At 39.7% G+C, this 16,562-nt stretch overlaps 4 protein-coding genes across 5 annotated transcripts; 2 read left to right on the forward strand and 2 right to left on the reverse strand.

Moving 5' to 3' along the window:
- The first annotated feature begins 1,102 nt into the window (after positions 1-1,102).
- LOC137740001 (sialyltransferase-like protein 1) lies at positions 1,103-4,628 on the forward strand. Its single transcript, XM_068479783.1, has 11 exons — positions 1,103-1,448; positions 1,554-1,633; positions 1,864-1,950; positions 2,056-2,133; positions 2,219-2,310; positions 2,433-2,634; positions 2,854-2,944; positions 3,109-3,167; positions 3,277-3,425; positions 3,589-3,670; positions 3,777-4,628. The coding sequence occupies exons 1-11, from the start codon at positions 1,322-1,324 to the stop codon at positions 4,158-4,160; spliced, it is 1,431 nt and encodes a 476-aa protein (XP_068335884.1). The 5' UTR covers positions 1,103-1,321; the 3' UTR covers positions 4,161-4,628.
- Positions 4,629-4,901: 273 nt separating this feature from the next.
- On the forward strand, positions 4,902-7,491 carry LOC137739612 (putative pentatricopeptide repeat-containing protein At2g01510). Its single transcript, XM_068479242.1, has one exon. It carries the CDS (start codon positions 4,992-4,994, stop codon positions 7,470-7,472), a length of 2,481 nt encoding a protein of 826 aa, XP_068335343.1. The 5' UTR covers positions 4,902-4,991; the 3' UTR covers positions 7,473-7,491.
- Positions 7,492-7,516: 25 nt separating this feature from the next.
- LOC137739613 (aspartokinase 2, chloroplastic-like) lies at positions 7,517-12,225 on the reverse strand. 2 transcript variants are annotated; one of them, XM_068479244.1, is made up of 14 exons: positions 11,691-12,225; positions 10,775-11,320; positions 10,591-10,673; positions 10,450-10,490; positions 10,115-10,269; positions 9,823-9,972; positions 9,641-9,736; positions 9,435-9,551; positions 9,076-9,195; positions 8,898-8,990; positions 8,700-8,816; positions 8,340-8,456; positions 8,130-8,192; positions 7,517-7,898 (listed from the first exon to the last, which is right to left on the reverse strand). In XM_068479244.1, exons 2-14 carry the CDS (start codon positions 11,180-11,182, stop codon positions 7,758-7,760), a joined length of 1,701 nt encoding a protein of 566 aa, XP_068335345.1. In that variant the 5' UTR covers positions 11,183-11,320; positions 11,691-12,225; the 3' UTR covers positions 7,517-7,757. The 2 variants fall into 2 exon arrangements, with proteins under 2 accessions (XP_068335345.1, XP_068335344.1); XM_068479243.1 differs by having other exon boundaries at positions 8,694-8,816.
- A 178-nt stretch (positions 12,226-12,403) lies between these two features.
- On the reverse strand, positions 12,404-15,605 carry LOC137739763 (transcription factor ICE1-like). The gene is made up of 4 exons (XM_068479467.1): positions 14,274-15,605; positions 13,566-13,787; positions 13,287-13,457; positions 12,404-12,779 (listed from the first exon to the last, which is right to left on the reverse strand). Exons 1-4 carry the CDS (start codon positions 15,378-15,380, stop codon positions 12,696-12,698), a joined length of 1,584 nt encoding a protein of 527 aa, XP_068335568.1. The 5' UTR covers positions 15,381-15,605; the 3' UTR covers positions 12,404-12,695.
- Positions 15,606-16,562: the final 957 nt, after the last annotated feature.

Genomic DNA, 16,562 nt, shown 5'->3' on the forward strand with positions numbered 1-16,562 from the left:
TTAGTTTATATATATATATATATATATATATATATATTTTACTTTAAAAACTTTAAAAATGAATAAAAAATAGTTCTGAGACATAGTAAATAGTAGGATCACTTCCAAAGGTCTTGGGGCATTTTCATTAACTCATACACAAAGTATTACCCAAGACTAAAAATTTCAACTTTTTCACAACTGTGAGTTATAACCCATGTTTTCCAATGATTTTTTAGGATTCTTACAAGATTCAATGTAACCCAAAATTTGAGTAATTCTAGTCACACCACGCGTTTAATAAATTTAACTTAGGACATTCCCAAGATTTTCTAAACCTACAAATCTCTTTGATGGCCCCACTACTTGTTTAGATTACTTTTTCTATTTTTCAAGTTTAAAAATCAATAAAAAATAGTTTCGGGTCCTAATAAATGTTATGATCACATCCAAAGGTCTTGCAACATTTTCCTTAACTCCCACGCAAAATATTTCCAAAAGTCATGCTTAGTGGTTTCAAAAACGAGGCAAGCTCCACTCACAAAAATGGGGTAGGCTTTTGGCATACAAAACGAGATGGACTATGTGCATGCAGAACGAGGCGAATCCCATTTTGACATTGTTTTGGTCCTCACTACTATATCTTTTACTTATTTTTTTAGTTTTTGGCTCAAATATTCTACTAAATATACTTTTATTGCTCAAAAAACTGTAAAATCGATTGCAAATGCCATATAATATTTTCCTTAATACTCACGAAAAAAATTTGGCTAAAATAAAAAATTTTCATTTTTTCACAAAAAAATGTAGGTTATATAGTTCAAAGATTTTTTTGAAAAAATTGAAATTTTTAGTTTTGGGAAATTTTTTGTAGGGAGCTAAGCAAAATGTTGACGAGAATAACTCAAGTTTTGGCTTATAATAAATGTCTTAAAATTTCCGAAAATCGATTTGAAACGTAGGTTATAACTCACAATTTTTATGAAAAAATTACAATTTTTAGTTTGATGAAAATTTTTGCATGGTAGCTAAATAAAATGTTGTAAGACCTTTGAATAAAATCCTAACATTATTAGGTCTGAAACTATTTTTATTGATTTTTAAAGTTGAAAAATAGAAAGAAAAAAAAAATACTATACACCAATAGAGTGAAGAATCAATTGATTTGCTTGTCTGGTAATTCAACTGGTTTCCTTGGCTGGGTATATGCTTCCCTGAATCAGAAGCTCGGGGTCGAATGTCGATAGTCTCACTCTCCTAGTCTCTCTCCGCGTGGCCTACTCGAGCTAAGCAGAATAAGAGACTTGCTGCTGTTATTGTTCGTTCGAGCAGTAGTAGAGCAATGAGAAGTCACAGACCGGCGTCGAGCAGCAACAATCTCAACCGGCGGCCCACTATTCTCTACCTGATTTGCTCCGTCGCCTTCTTCTCTCTTCTCCTTTTCGCCATCCAATCCTCTTTATTCGCAGGTCCTCCCTCGCTCACTCACGTTCATATCTTTTCCTTTAAATCAAAACTAAACACGATGTTTCACTCATAATTCAATTTCTTTATCATTAATTATATGTATCCAGGTAATCAGAAATTAGATCTCCACACCCAACATGATGTTCGGGTTTTATCGGAATTTCAGTCTACTGTGAAGCAATGCGTGGTTAGTTTCTTAATTTTCACCGGATCTGCCTCTATTAATCCATTGTTTAAATTTGAATCTTGTCATTTAAATCACTAATTCAAGTTGTCGATTCAGTTCAATTTTGTATATTTTTGCGTTATACTGATCCAAGAAATCTGTTTTTTGTTCCTTTCTTTCTTCATTTTTCTGTAATTTTTGTGTGTTTTAGTGTTGGGTATGAATTCTTACAAAGGTTAAGGTAAATGTAGGCAAACAGAGGGCTTGGTCTGACTGCACACTTTATTGACCATTGCAATCTGACTCTTAAGTTCCCGGAAGGAACTAACAGCACCTGGGTCCGTCGACTACTCTTTGCCTTGTCACCACAATTTCATCTTGAATTTTGAATTTTGATACTAGTCTAATCTCCAATTGCTATTTACATGAGACTCGAATTGCAGTATAATGAGCAATTTAAAAAGTTTGAAGCACTCGAATACCCCTACAATGTTTGTGAGGCACTTCTTTTGTGGGAGCAGGTTTGTCTCTCTTCTATCATCTGTCTAAGTGTAATTAACCCCTTAAGCCAATTCTTCGAACTGATGCTTTTAAGGATGGATGCAGTACCGGAACATGACGACAGTATTGACAAGGGAGTATCTAGATGTTCGGCCTAAAGGTTGGGAGGAGTATGCACCACAAAGGATTGCACAATTGTACGTTTGTCTACACACTATATCTTCCAAACCTGTGCTTGATTTCTGCCAATAGATTATAGCATGCAAATGCCTACGAACATCAAGTCCATCTGTTTACCTCTGTATTTGTTTGGTTGTAGGGGAACTAAGAAATGCTACAATAAGACACTTTGTGAGGAACATCTTAATGTGTTACTACCAGCAAAGCCACCTTTTCATCCTCGGCAATTTCGCACATGTGCAGTTGTTGGAAATTCAGGAGATCTTTTGAAGACGGAGTTTGGAAAAGAGATTGATAGTCATGATGCTGTTATAAGGGACAATGAGGCTCCTGTTAATGAGGTAAAATAGCATGTTTGTTTCCTATCATCGGTGAATATATGGATTGATTTTTTCATGACAGACAGCCATTGGTTCTTCTGTGGTTCTAGTTGGGAAACACAGCCTCTTAAGTATATTGTTATTTTTCAGTTTTACTCCTTCTATAGGCAACAGATTCCTATGGAATAATAGGCAGTAATTTAGTTGATAAAACTCTCAATTAGTCCTTCATATGTGTAGAAATATGCCAAGTATGTTGGTATGAAGAGGGATTTTCGCCTTGTTGTAAGGGGTGCTGCTCGAAACATGGTTGCCATTCTAAATGGGTCTGGTATGCTTCTAAGTAATTTGTGTGTTTTAATTTTTATTTCTTACTTTTGTGTGGCAAAGTTAATTTCTGTTTGTTGTATATGTGAAATCCTAAATCTTCATCGCTCTTCAGAAAATTTACTTGAAGTATGTTTCCATGTTTGCAACTTTCCCTTTCTTGTGCAGCTGATGAGGTACTTATAATCAAAAGTGTTACGCACAAAGACTTTAATGCAATGATCAAGGTTAAGATCGCATCTAATGAGGCCAATATATATGTTCTATCTGAGTAGATAGTTAACACACTTCGTTTTCCGAGACTTGACTAACATTTTGGATCCTAACATATTGCAGAGTATTACAAATCCAGTTTACCTTTTCCAAGGTATTGTGCTCCGCCGAGGTGCCAAAGGAACCGGAATGAAATCAGTAGAACTAGCACTATCTATGTGCGACATTGTTGACATATATGGTTTCACTGTTGATCCTGGCTATACTGAATGGTTTGTTTCGTTTGGCTTTTACTTGATATGCTGTTGTTATTTATTTGCAGGCATCATTATTAGGAAGCAAGGAATTATATTCCTGCCTTTATCATCAGTGCAATTCAGGTGTGACATTGTTTGTCTGTCATCCTTTGGCTGACTAGTTTGTGCTTCATTGTAGGACACGTTACTTCTCTACACCTAGGAAAGGGCACAATCCACTTCAAGGAAGGGCATACTACCAGCTCCTAGAGTGCCTTGGCGTAAGAACATAAACTTTTCTTATTTATTAGAATGTTTGGCAGTTATAGGCTCATGCCTGAATTTTTATCCCCAAATGATTCAACTTTTACTATTTTTTTATGTCAGGTTGTCCGAATCCATTCTCCCATGAGATCTAAGAGGAAGCAAGACTGGTCAGATGTGCCAAGTCGGGAAATGATAGGCAGAGCTCATGCAGCTGCCTTGAGATTAAAGAGGGGTGAGGCTGGTAACTTGGGACAGTTTGGTAGTTGCAAGGTGTCGGGCAACGTGGACGCTGACAAAGTTGGGCCTGTCTCAGGCTCTCCAGACATGAGTGATAAAAGAAAGTTTTCAAATTACAATAAATGGGAAGTCTTGCCTTTCAAGAGTCTGGGGAAGGAGGCGCAGGACCACTATATTCAAATGGAAGGTGTTTCTCTTTACAAAATGGATGGCAATAAGTTGGATGACCTTGTATGCGTGAGGCATTCCTTAAAATCAGATGTTTAGCCAAGAAATATCCTGTGTTTGATTCTTTATGGACTTAATTTGGATGGTTTAGAGCAGACCGAGCCGTGTATTCCTGGTTTCTCCTTGACTTGTGGAATGTTCAGTGAGATGGTCTTCTTCCCGGTGGATTACAGAACTCGGCTTTTTCCACTTCTCTCGTTATGCTTGGATGAGTGGTCATGACATGGGAGGAATCTCAAGCTGCCTTAAGCAGTGGGAAAGACATCGCCAGCGATACACTGATCGAATGCTCATATTTTTGTGGCTACATTCGTAGAGATTTTTGGAAGTAGAAAGATGTATGGAAATACTGATACACACGCATGTATGGTGGCTTAATTAATGTTTGTTTGTTATAGATTCTTTTTAGTACTTACTGCATAGACATTCATTATCCAACGGAAGCATGTAAACTGATTTAAGTGACATTTTGTTTTATTTGAGGAAATTTCAGTGACATTTTGTGTAGATGTTATATTTCTCACTTTTAAGTACCAATTAAGCTTTTCTTTTGGGTTGTATGGTTGTTTCGTTGTTTTTTTTTTCCTTTCGGTAAAGGGGTTACTTTATTATTAAAACACAAAAAGTATAGAACAAAGATCAAAATACATAAATTACAGGGGCAAAAGATAAACCTTCGTAGTAACCCAAAAGCCCAAAACGTAGTTTGAAGCCCAAACCAGAAACATACAAACAAACCCTAACAGCTTCCTCCACCCGCTGCGGCCGAAAGCGCCGCAACAGCATAACAAGCACGAGCCTCCACAGCCAACATTTTCCAGGAGCCCACCCAAATGGTTAAAACAGCTGATATATTGCATACGATACGATATGACAGCATTTAGATCGTCAAATGCGCTCCTCAAAGTTAAAACTCCAACTCCAAGACCAAGAGTCCCCGACTCCCCAAAACCATTCCCTAATCCCAACCTCAACGCCCAAAACTCCGTTGATGCCCGTCTCATCAAGACGGGCTTCGATGCCCGCACATGCCGGTCCAATTTTCTGGTCAATAACTTCCTAAATCGAGGTGAATTGTCTCGAGCACGTCAACTGTTCGACCAAATGCCTCACAAAAACACCGTCTCCACAAACATGATGATTTCCTGTTACGTCAACTCCGGCAATCTTTCCAAGGCCAGAGAGCTGCTTGACACCATGGTTGACCGTACAGCGGTAACGTGGACCATACTAATAGGTGGGTTTTCCCAAGCTAATCGATACCAGGAGGCATTTAAACTTTACGCCGACATGCACAGGTGGGGAACCAAGCCGGATTATGTGACTTTTGCTACTCTCCTGTCCGGATGCAGCGACATGGGAACCACCGAACAAGTAGTTCAAGTTCATTCACATGTCCTTAAGTTGGGATATGCTTCCACCCTCATGGTCTGCAATTCCTTGATTGATTCCTACTGCAAATCGCGTCGCCTGGATTTAGCTTGTCGACTCTTCAAGGAAATGCCCGAGAGAGATAATGTTACGTTCAATGCATTGATAACAGGATACTCAAAAGATAATTTGAATGAAGAGGCTGTAAACCTTTTTGCTCAAATGCAAAACTTGGGTCACAAGCCTTCGGAGTTCACTTTCGCAGCAGTACTTTGTGCCGGTATTAATTTAGACGACATAACCTTTGGGCAGCAGGTTCACGGTTTTGTGGTGAAGACTAATTTTGTTTGGAACGTGTTCGTGGGGAATGCATTGCTCGATTTCTACTCAAAGCATGAGTCTTCGGTTGAAGCAAGGAAACTTTTCAATGAGATGCCAGAGTTGGATGGTATTTCTTACAATGTAATCATCACATCTCATGTGTGGGATGGGCAATTTAAAGCGTCTCTTGATCTTTTTCGTGAATTACAGTTAACTATACATGACAGGAAGAAATTTCCTTTTCCAACCATGTTGAGCATCGCATCAAATACGCTGAACTTAAACATGGGTCGGCAGATCCATTCCCAGGCGATTATAGTAACAGCTGATTCAGAAATTCAGGTTGGAAATTCGTTGGTGGACATGTATGCCAAATGTGGCAGATTTGAGGAAGCCAAAAGGATATTCACAACTCTAGCTGACAGAAGTGCAGTTCCATGGACTGCAATGATATCCGGATATGTGCAAAACGGGGTCCATGAGGAAGGCTTGGAACTGTTCAATGAGATGCGCAGAGAAAATGTTAGTCCGGACCAGGCTACTTTTGCTAGCGTCTTAAGAGCCTCTGCGAGTTTAGCTTCCCTCTCGCTGGGAAAGCAGTTACACTCATCTGTGATCAAATTAGGATTCACATCCAATGTTTTTCCTGCAAGCGCACTCCTAGATATGTATGCAAAATGTGGTTCTATGAAAGACGCACTTCAAATTTTTCAAGAGATGCCCAAGAGGAATCGGGTCTGCTGGAATGCTCTGATCTCAGCTTATGCATTAAATGGGGATGGCGAAGGCACTCTTAGATCATTCGAACAGATGGTTCAGTCTGGTTTCAAACCAGATTCAGTGAGCTTCCTAAGCGTTTTAACTGCTTGTAGCCACTGCGGGCTTGTTGACGAAGGACTACAGTACTTCAACTCCTTAACTTGCAACAGTAAGATTGTTCTAAGGAGAGAGCACTATGCATCAATGGTTGATTTGTTGTGTCGAAGTGGGAGGTTCAGTGAAGCAGAGAAATTGATGGCTGAAATGCCATTTGAGCCCGATGAGATTATGTGGTCATCAGTTCTAAACTCATGTAAAATTCATAAGAACCAAGAATTGGCAGAGAGAGCAGCAGACCGACTTTTCAAAATGGAAAAGCTTAGGGATGCAGGTGCTTATGTCAGCATGTCAAATATCTATGCAGCAACAGGTCAATGGGAGAGTGTTGTCAAGGTGATGAAGGCGATGAGGGAGAGAGGAATCAGAAAGGTTACAGCGTATAGTTGGGTGGAAATCAATCACAAAACTCACGTGTTTACAGTGAATGACAAGAGCCACCCACAGAGTGCGAAGATTATGAACAAGATTGACACATTGGCGAAGGAGATGGAAAAGGAAGGATACAAGCCGGATATAAGCTGTGCCCTGCACAACGAGGATGAGGAAATAAAAGTGGAGTCTCTGAAATATCACAGTGAACGCTTAGCAATTGCTTTTGCATTGATCAGTACACCGGAAGGATCACCGATAGTGGTGATGAAGAACTTACGAGCTTGCACGGACTGCCATGCCGCAATCAAGGTGATCACAAAGATTGTTGGGAGGGAAATAATAGTTAGAGACTCAAGCAGGTTCCATCATTTTAGAGATGGGCTTTGCTCTTGTGGAGACTTCTGGTGACATTTCCCCGATCCTTGGGACGGGATTTCAAAACCATAATAACCCTTGCTCATTCTTTATTTCACCAAAAATATAATTATTTCCTAGTTAATTCCTTGCAACACAAGCATTACATTATCCAACATGATACAATATCGGTGGCGATACCACGTCTTCAATTCTAAACTGACAGCCCAAGGGGCAGATATTTTCTCCAGAAATGGTAGAACTAATGACTAAAGCTGAAAATCATATGGTGTGTAAACTAACGGTTCATTTTCAAAGAATCGAAGAATCGAATCTCCTTCAATGTTGCGCTGATACTAAGACCGAACCATTCTCCGATCCACATTCTACTTCAAAGAGATCGTTTCCAAAGAAAGCCTGGTGGAGAGCCCTAACGCACTGCTCTGCTTCATCGTCATTGACAACCAAAGAGATATTAACCTGGCCAGGGGTAATACGTAAATGGTGAGTTCAACTACCGAAATGATCAAATCAAATTTATAAACATTTCATAGGGAATCAACTGTAAGCACCCTATTCATTCATGAATCATGCCTAGTCGAAAATGAACTGGGATTTAGGAGAGACAGATAAGAGGGCATCGAAAATTTGGCTTTCCGTTTCACCGCCACTACAATGAAAAGAGAGAGAACTAGTGTTGTTGGGAGATACCTTGGATGCACCCTGAGAGATCATTTGAACATTGACTCCAATGGTTCGAAGAACCTGAAATGCCTGCCACATGCGACCAAAAATGTGAATACTAAAATCAAATATACGTGATCAAAGAGATAGCTAATGTTGGATGAAGTTGCAGTCGACCAAAGAACAAAAGCAAATTAGGGGACATTCTTAACTACTTAGCAAAACACAATACATTACCTTCTCTAGTATCAGTGATGACCTCTGCACATTTCCAATGAGAGATATAATTGATCTGTGCTGTAGAAGATTGACAACAGCAATTTTCCCAAGTTCTTCCGCGACATGGTCAAGTTCCTGCAAGGAAGATACGGTATTCAATGAGAACTTATATAAGAATTGCAAGCGAAAATATGTTGTGTGCACGTGATTGGCTACCATTTTTCCATACTATGCACCGACAAGAACGAACATGCATAAAATGAAAAACCATAACAAAACATACGCGGACAATTTAATAAAGCTTAGATGCATGTGTCAAGTAAATTCCAGAAAATTATAACCAGTCAGAAGAAAAGGAAGATGAGATCATACACTTGCCTGCCGAATAAGCTCTCTGCTCCAAAGCTTTGAGGGATCCAGTGTCAAGGAAATACTAACTTCACTGGTAGCAACAACATCAACTGATATGCCCAAATCTTCGAAAGTTGTAAATACCTACATGGAAAATATTATAAATATAAGCCACCAAGTTATCAAGAGGACAACCTACAGAAAAAAGGTAATTTGTTTTCTCACCTTGGCAAGAAATCCATATTGACCCAGCATGCGAGTGCTAACAATATCCAACATAGTCACATTCCTTTTCAAAACGATGCTGGTTAATACAGCCTGCAATTGAGACAAAGAAAACGCAATGAAGTGGGAAGCATTTTGACAGCGGAGTTCAATTTTCCAGCAGACTACTTTTACAAACCTTGCTCATATCTCTTGCATGGGTGATAACAGTACCGGGAGCATTAGGGTTGTATGAATTTTTAACCCTCACTGGAATATCAGCCTCTCTGGCTGGTCTCATGGACTGTGGATGCAAGACCTGCAAGAAGGTAAGAAAAATGATTAAATCATGTTTTCTTTTTTTCTTGTTGAACAAAAACAATTGTAACTAAAATACAGGTGGTCCAAAGCACCTCAAATCATTAGAAGAGGAAAACTGAGTATTTAAAGTCAGAAAAAAGCTGTATCAAATAAGTCAGAAACCATTGCGTCTAATATTGGCACTTAATAAGAGAAGTGTTGCGAATATTTATGAATATTTAGTATCATTATTGATACCTGAGCACCAAAATATGCAAGTTCGGCAGCCTCTTCAAATGTCAAATATGGTACAGGTTGTGCACGCTGATATATGTTAGGATCACATGTCAAAACGCCATCAACATCCTTCCACACCTGTACGACATTGAGAAATAGGTCATATTTTGCTATTTTTAGAAGAACTAGGAAATTGGGCAAAAAAGTGAAATATTATTTGAACTCACCTGAATTTCTCGTAACCCCAATGCTTTACCAATGGTTGTAGCTGTCAAATCACTACCACCTCTACCCAGTGTAGTCACAGCACATGATCTCCATCCCTGCAACCAGAAAAACAGTGTCTATGGTGTTAATGGATGAAATTTTCAAAAACTGAAGATACGTTGAAGTTAGCCAGAAGGGACACCTTTCCAAGGAAACCAGTAACAACTGGAATAGCAGGATCACATATCCAATCACCATGTAACCTCTTTGCGACAGCCGGATAAGTTGCCTCCAAAATGTCCGCATTTGTGAAGTCATCTGTGGTTATAAACCCAATTTCGAAGGCATCATACTGCCAAAACAACAAACACACAATCATATGAATTTTCTATCAGCAATAATGGTGCTAACAAACAATTAGGAATTCTTCAGAAATTACAGCAGGAAATTTGAGAGCACTTTTCACCATTAAATTAAATTGGAAAAGAACATACTTGGCGGGCTTTAACGCCAATCTTATTCAGATAGGCAACAAAAAGCCGCGTGGACATGCATTCCCCAAATGAAACCAGATAGTCTTTGGTTCGTAAAGTCAACTCTTTCATCATAGCAATTCCCTTCAGAAGTTGTTCCAGTTCTTTGAGGTGTGCTGCAAATCAGGGATAACGGGTATAGCCAAAAAAATCAGTAGGATTACAATGAACATTGGTATACAAAGCCACCTTTAGGCTGCTTAATATTTTGAACTTGCTGATATACAAAACAAAGATCATAATTTGCTTTATAATAAAAAAGTTAACTGTAAGTGCGGGTAAGAAAAGAAACTCACATGAAATGATGGAGCTGTCCACTCCAAGTTCTTCCACAGTCCTATTCAGAATAGGGTGATGCACAATGAGAAAAAATCGAAAATCGAATTCTTTTTCCTAAAACAATTATAGAAGAAAGAAAAATATTTCACTGCTCTCACCTGAGATGTAATTCTTTTATGAAGCTCAACTCATCAATCATAGATACATTGGTAACACCGCAAGTGACGGCCTTTTCTCCTGCCTACTCATGAGAAACCAATCTGACCGTAAGTTGTTAATGGTAAGAAATGAAGGGATAAAATGTTGGATGACATATCAAGTAATGTTCATATAAAGTGGTACCAGTAGGAGTTTGTTAGTTGTCTTTCCCATGGCAGAAAGAACAATGACAGGCCTCTCTTGTGGGAAGCTGAGTATAAGATCAGCAACCTCCCTCATTCTCTCTGCAGAAGCCACCGAGGAGCCACCAAACTTCATAACGCACGTCAATTGTTTCTCATTCTCGCCTAGGCTTTGATTGTCAGTCCGTTTCTTTTCAAGAACATCTGCAATCCCTCTCTCGCAACTGACTCTCAAAACCCTGCTCGTACAAGAAAAGTCTTTCGCACTTGCATAGAATCCATTGCTGGAAGCGACACAAGTTGCGAAACCAAGACTTTGTGACAAAAGTGGTTGATTGAATTGCAAAGATCTTTCTGAGGATGCAGGGCACAGAGTTTTAACTCCGGAAAAATGCAAGGCGGTCACCATTCTAAAGATAAGTTATTCCGACTAATGTTGTGAACGGAGTGTCTGAAACAGTTGATTGTTATGGCGCACAGAGTGAGAAACTCAAGATCCCGACACAGAACCGGTTTATCGAATTTCGAACTTGAGCAGCAGCTCAATCTGCAAAATTTCATAGCTTGATTGAATAATTTCAGAAGTAAACAAACAGCTAAAAGGACATAAAGCAGATAATTTCAAAATCTTAGTTTTGTTTGAAGTAAAACGGAGAGAAGCAATTAATTCATTAGAAAACTAACGAAAATGATTTAAAATTTTTGAATTTTAAAAATAATGATAAAATAAAAAGTAAAATGAATAATATTAAAATTAATTTTTTAATTTAAAAATATAATTTTTTGTCAAAATAAATACTATTAAAATTCTCTAAATTCATTTGCATTGATATTAGAGTGGTGAGGGGACAGCATTCATGTATAAATGCACGACACACAACACAAACAAGACAAAAGTAAGAGAGATTGAAAAGTACCTTGAGAAGATAGAGAGATCAAAAAGATGAGACCTAACCAAACGTAGAGCCTCCAACAACGGAACGGCGCGGCGGAAACGGAATGCAGAGAGAGAGAGGCGGCAGAGGCTCTGTGGTCCGTCGTTGAAGATTCAGAGCATTGAGAGGGCGAGCTGGCGAGCTGGCCGCAAAACTCTCTCAATACTCAAGGAATGCCGAAGGAATACCCGGAAGACAGACAGATAGACACACAAATAAACCAAACCAAACCCAACCCTGGCGGCGCCTCTTCTTTTCGACAGTGTTGTGTTGTTTGTTTTTGACGCAGCACCAAGGTTTTTGACTTACAAGTTCTGAGTCCACCAGAATTTGACAGAAATTTCGTATGGGGATGCCGCTGACAGAAAAAGTGAGGTTGGCGGTTTAAAAATAGAAAAGTTGGACCAAACGTGGAGTCCAGAATTGTCTGCGTCTCCCATGGCGCGGTTCGCGTGGACACGTATTGACTCAGTTAGTACTGTGGGCCTCCATTCAGACTGTTTCAACAAGTACTTCCTTTGATTTGTCAAACAACGTTTTGGCACCGATTGCAAAGAAGCTTTTCTTTCTTAAGGTCCAAATTGCGTCCCAAGTTTAAACCTCGCTCTAATCTAACTTAGAGTATTAACATCGCTTGCAATTAAAAACAACTCGCAAAGAGACATTGTAGCCTACTCATGCATGCACAAGTAAACAACAACAGAGAGGAAATTAATATCAAGAGCTGAAGTTAGTTACTGAAGATAAGAGAGCAGTTTTGCCTGATGATTCAACATAACATAATCCACTACAACAAAACAGATGATAAAAAAAAACTAAATCTACGGGCATCATCGGCTGACATTCTTCGAGTTAAGCTCTATCGATGGAACAAAGAGAGGAGAAGGAAGCCGTTGCATTTGCAAACTAGCTAGCTGAGTTGAGGGTGCCTGCCTGCCTTCATTTCTTCCAATTGTAAGGCTCCAATTTGTAATGCTCGAGTAACAGTTACATCATCATATCATGAAATCCAGCTGAATCCAAAAGTACTGCTTTTATTTGCTCTGGCAAGAACTGGTTTTCCCTGCATTGCTGTTCAACATACAAGGGATTATAATTTGTGTGTCCCTACTTAACCCAAAAACTTTACTACTGCAAAAGATACAGTAAGAATACCAAAGTTGTATTTCATGACATTCCCGGAAAAAAAGGCTCAGATGCAACCGAAGCAGTTTTTATGCCAATCAAACTTTGTGACCAATCTCAAGTAATCCTTTTGGGATTAAAATCTTTATCTGATAGTCTATCTTCCAAACACAGTAGAATAGAAGCTTGAAGTTCAGAAGCAGCAAACATAGCAAACTCATCTTTCATATCTCCCATAGTAAAATTGAAGATTTTTACACATAGTCAGGATAATACTATATATTAGATCTGGATGTCAAAAGGTAAAGCACCAAAAATTAAAAAGCAGAACAGATAGATATGCGTGTGTGTGTGTTAATTTGTGTTAGTAAAATTCACCCTTATGCTTCATATCCAGAAACTGTACACTGTAAAAACAGTCTCAGCAATTCGCTATCCCAAAAAGAAACATACCTCAGCTCGGAACACATCTAAAGCAAACCCATTGAAGCAGCTGATCACAGCCTGCTGGACGTCCAAATCAAGGTTATCCAAGGCCCTCATGGTTGAGAGTAAGAGACCTGGTCTCCGAGAACAGAACATGTGGATATTAACAGTTCGCCCTTCCCTTACCCGAACCTCCACCTGCAAAATACAGTTGACCAAATATTACAAGTTAAAGAAAAATCCTCAATCATACTTTATGCACCTTTTACATGCTTCAAACTACAAAACCAGGTGAATAAAACTTACCTTCGGCTGAGTTTTGGGGCTTAGCAAGGAGCTCGGGCAGAGCTCTTCTTTAACACGGCAGGGAAGGGTGGATGGAGTGGGTGTCAACGGATGAAAACTTGTTGAAGCAGGCAGCAAAGAACCGGGTGGAGCTGACTCCAGCTCGTTATGGAGGTCATTAATCCTTTGTAGAAGCTCTTTCAAATAATCAATTGCATCCCCTAGTATGGACGCCCTATCCATCTGTTTACAACATGACAGAATACTCATCAGGTATTATGACTAATGAGCGAGAAGCCACAAATCACACAGGAAGATAAATCACCCAAACAATCGCCAAACTTCAGGCAATATCAAGAGCCATCAGATCTGTCATGGATTTTCCAAAATATTAACTTCCTTCAAGTAAAACGACCAATTCGATGTAAAACAGCACGGGTACTTCTCTTATACATCAATACAATGGTATGAATACATTGCTTTCTAAATGGCTTAAATTCACTGTAATTCTTCCACGCAAATTCCGCTGTTAAATTCAGCTAATTCACATACTTATAGTACTAGTTAAAATGAAAAACGAGAGAAACACAATATAATTAGAACAAGAAACTCACATAAACTAACATAAAAAGACGGGGAAAGCACAAAGACTACATCTTCAAAGGAACAAGGCAAAAATAAATTAATGGAGAACTACGTCTAAGTATAGATGGTACAGAAAATGACTACCTTGCTTATCTTGGGTACAACAGACCTAAGCATGTAGAGCCTATCATTGAGCTTCTTCCTCCGCCGCCTCTCCGCCATCAAATTTTTGGCCGGCAAACCCTTCTTCTTGCCCTTCCGGTCTCCTCCCTCTACACCGGTGACAGTGCTGTTGGCATTCGAATTGCTTCCACCATTCTTCGCATTCTCCTCCACCTCCACTTGACTGTACTCATTGAAGTCATCCGAGTCATAATTCAAACCGGACACATCCAGACTCCCTTCCTCCATCTCACCCTCCTCGTTCCTCTTCCTTTTCTTCTCCAAACTCTCCAGTAGTCCCCCGTACCTGGGACCCGAAATCTCCAAATTTCCCAATTTATCACCCCCATCGCCTACAGAGTTTTGGCGGCGCTTCTGGAAAAGGGTGGGCTGAGCACCCATGGAAGGGAACAGGAGCTTAGCCCGGTTCAGCAGCTGAGCGCCGGCCGAGCCATCGAAGCCTTCGAAGCCAAAGTCGCCGTCGAGTACATTGGCGTTGTCCGTTACCGGAAGCAACCGACTGGCTGGAAACTCGGCGCTCGAACTGAGTTCGGGAGTACCCATCTGAGAATGAGAATTGAGGGCCGTGAAACCCATCAGAACAGAGGAATTGGAAGGCTGATTTCCCTGAAAGGAGCCCAGAAACCCAGCGTCGCAGCCCAGGTCGAAGTTGTTATCAAAAGGGTTGGAGCAGACGACGTTGAGGAGAGAGGAGAAGCAGGATTTTGGAGGCAAAAACTGCTGTGGCGGCTGTGAAGGGTCGAGAGAGAAGGCCGGCGACGGAGAACAGGAGGCGGAGGAGTCGATTGGTTGCAGAGGAGCAAGTGTAGTTTCAGAAGCTTGGGTGGAAGAGAAGGCATGGAGGTCTTGAGCTGGGTTGCTGAGAACGTTGTTCATGTACCAGTCACCTTCCAGCATTGATTTGAAGTTTGAAAAAGAAGCTCCCAAGCTCGAGTCTTGGTCGTTTCTTCTGGGCTCTGCCTCGTTGTTGTTGTTGTTGTTGTGGGTGGTGGTGCTGTTTCTGGTCCAAGACGCTGCGTCGTCTTCGTCTCCGCCCATCCAAGCGGCGCCGCTCGACATCGGAAGCATGACTGTGTTTCTTCACTTGTCAGGCTTTTTGTTATTTTTATTGAAGGTCGTCTGAAGGAGACAAAATAAAAGGATGGGTTCAGTTCCAAAGGTCCGGTATAAAACGCAGAAAAGGATGGGAGGGAAACTTTTTGCTCAGCGCTGGGTCATCATTTTTTAGAAGAAACGGAGGGATATAGATTCTCAATGTTTTTTCTCTCTTTATTTTCAGCTGGGAAATGGAAATGGCTTCGTTCAAGTTGGAACGTTACGTTTTGTCTGTGCGGTCGCACGCTGCTGCTTCCTTTTGGTTTGTCGCCTTGTGTTACATTAGGCGAGTCTGTCTGATGAACATGCGTTACCAAGGTCCCCAAAAGAAAAGAAAAAGCCCAACCCAATTACCTAAAGCGAGATGAGTAATTTTAACGGAAGCCCAATTAGCCAATCAATTTCTGGTTCACGTGTAACACTTCAAGTAATCAACACCAATTCTCTGACTTTTGGATTTTGCGATAGAGAAATATTAGAAAACTGTATTTGCAGCACTGGTTTTGGCTTTTGTCTTTTCGAACTAAAAATTTGCTAGTATTAGTTTATAAGCTTAGAAGAATATTGTTCTTTTAAGTATTTTCGTTTTAGATTTTTTGTATCTTACTTGCTTCTTATTTTGGAAAAAAGTTTTAAATTAGGTTTTATTAAAAGAATCAGTGATCCATTTTTTGACAAGTTTAATAATGAATTCTCACGAAATAGTAAAAACCAAATTAAATACATAAAATCTTAACATTACGTGACCGTATGATATTAGAATTACTCAGCAGCTGGCATAGTTTAGAAATAATATTGCATGTTGTGGCTTCCACACACATACCATAAGGTACATGCACCAAGATAACGAAACAACTTTAAGTTGTGTTTTGCCATTTGCGCCATGCAACTTCAAAGTTCAAAAGTTCAAAGTTGAAAGCAAGACTTAACTTGGAATAAATTTTCCAAAAGAGACCCCAAGGTTCTCGTGATTCGTTGCGATTCACCGCACCTACGTACTCCCCGCAATAAATCTCACTATCTACAATTTCCTTTTTCAACTTTGTTTGGGTGTTCAACGTTCATGTGTGTAAGACGAATTAACTTAATTAATTAGAATTCAAACACCTTTAATTAAGTGTTATTGAAATCCAACTTTCCGTTTAGAACAGTCTT

The sequence above is a fragment of the Pyrus communis genome, chromosome 7 (assembly GCF_963583255.1).
Source record: "Pyrus communis chromosome 7, drPyrComm1.1, whole genome shotgun sequence".
Classification (NCBI taxonomy): Eukaryota; Viridiplantae; Streptophyta; class Magnoliopsida; order Rosales; family Rosaceae; genus Pyrus; species Pyrus communis.

Excerpts from the sequence above, each read along its gene's own strand:
- LOC137740001 (XM_068479783.1), top strand. The coding sequence starts at position 1,322 with ATGAGAAGTCACAGACCGGCGTCGAGCAGCAACAATCTCAACCGGCGG. Across the intron at positions 1,449-1,553 it reads CCAATCCTCTTTATTCGCAG|GTAATCAGAAATTAGATCTC; the intron begins GTCCTCCCTCGC and ends ATATGTATCCAG. Across the intron at positions 1,951-2,055 it reads AAGGAACTAACAGCACCTGG|TATAATGAGCAATTTAAAAA; the intron begins GTCCGTCGACTA and ends CTCGAATTGCAG.
- LOC137739612 (XM_068479242.1), top strand. The coding sequence starts at position 4,992 with ATGACAGCATTTAGATCGTCAAATGCGCTCCTCAAAGTTAAAACTCCA.
- LOC137739613 (XM_068479243.1), bottom strand. The coding sequence starts at position 11,182 with ATGGTGACCGCCTTGCATTTTTCCGGAGTTAAAACTCTGTGCCCTGCA. Across the intron at positions 10,674-10,774 it reads CAACTAACAAACTCCTACTG|GCAGGAGAAAAGGCCGTCAC; the intron begins GTACCACTTTAT and ends TCTCATGAGTAG. Across the intron at positions 8,991-9,075 it reads ATGCAAGAGATATGAGCAAG|GCTGTATTAACCAGCATCGT; the intron begins GTTTGTAAAAGT and ends TCTCAATTGCAG.
- LOC137739763 (XM_068479467.1), bottom strand. The coding sequence starts at position 15,380 with ATGCTTCCGATGTCGAGCGGCGCCGCTTGGATGGGCGGAGACGAAGAC. Across the intron at positions 13,458-13,565 it reads GCCCCAAAACTCAGCCGAAG|GTGGAGGTTCGGGTAAGGGA; the intron begins GTAAGTTTTATT and ends TGTATTTTGCAG. Across the intron at positions 12,780-13,286 it reads TAGATGTGTTCCGAGCTGAG|CAATGCAGGGAAAACCAGTT; the intron begins GTATGTTTCTTT and ends TATGTTGAACAG.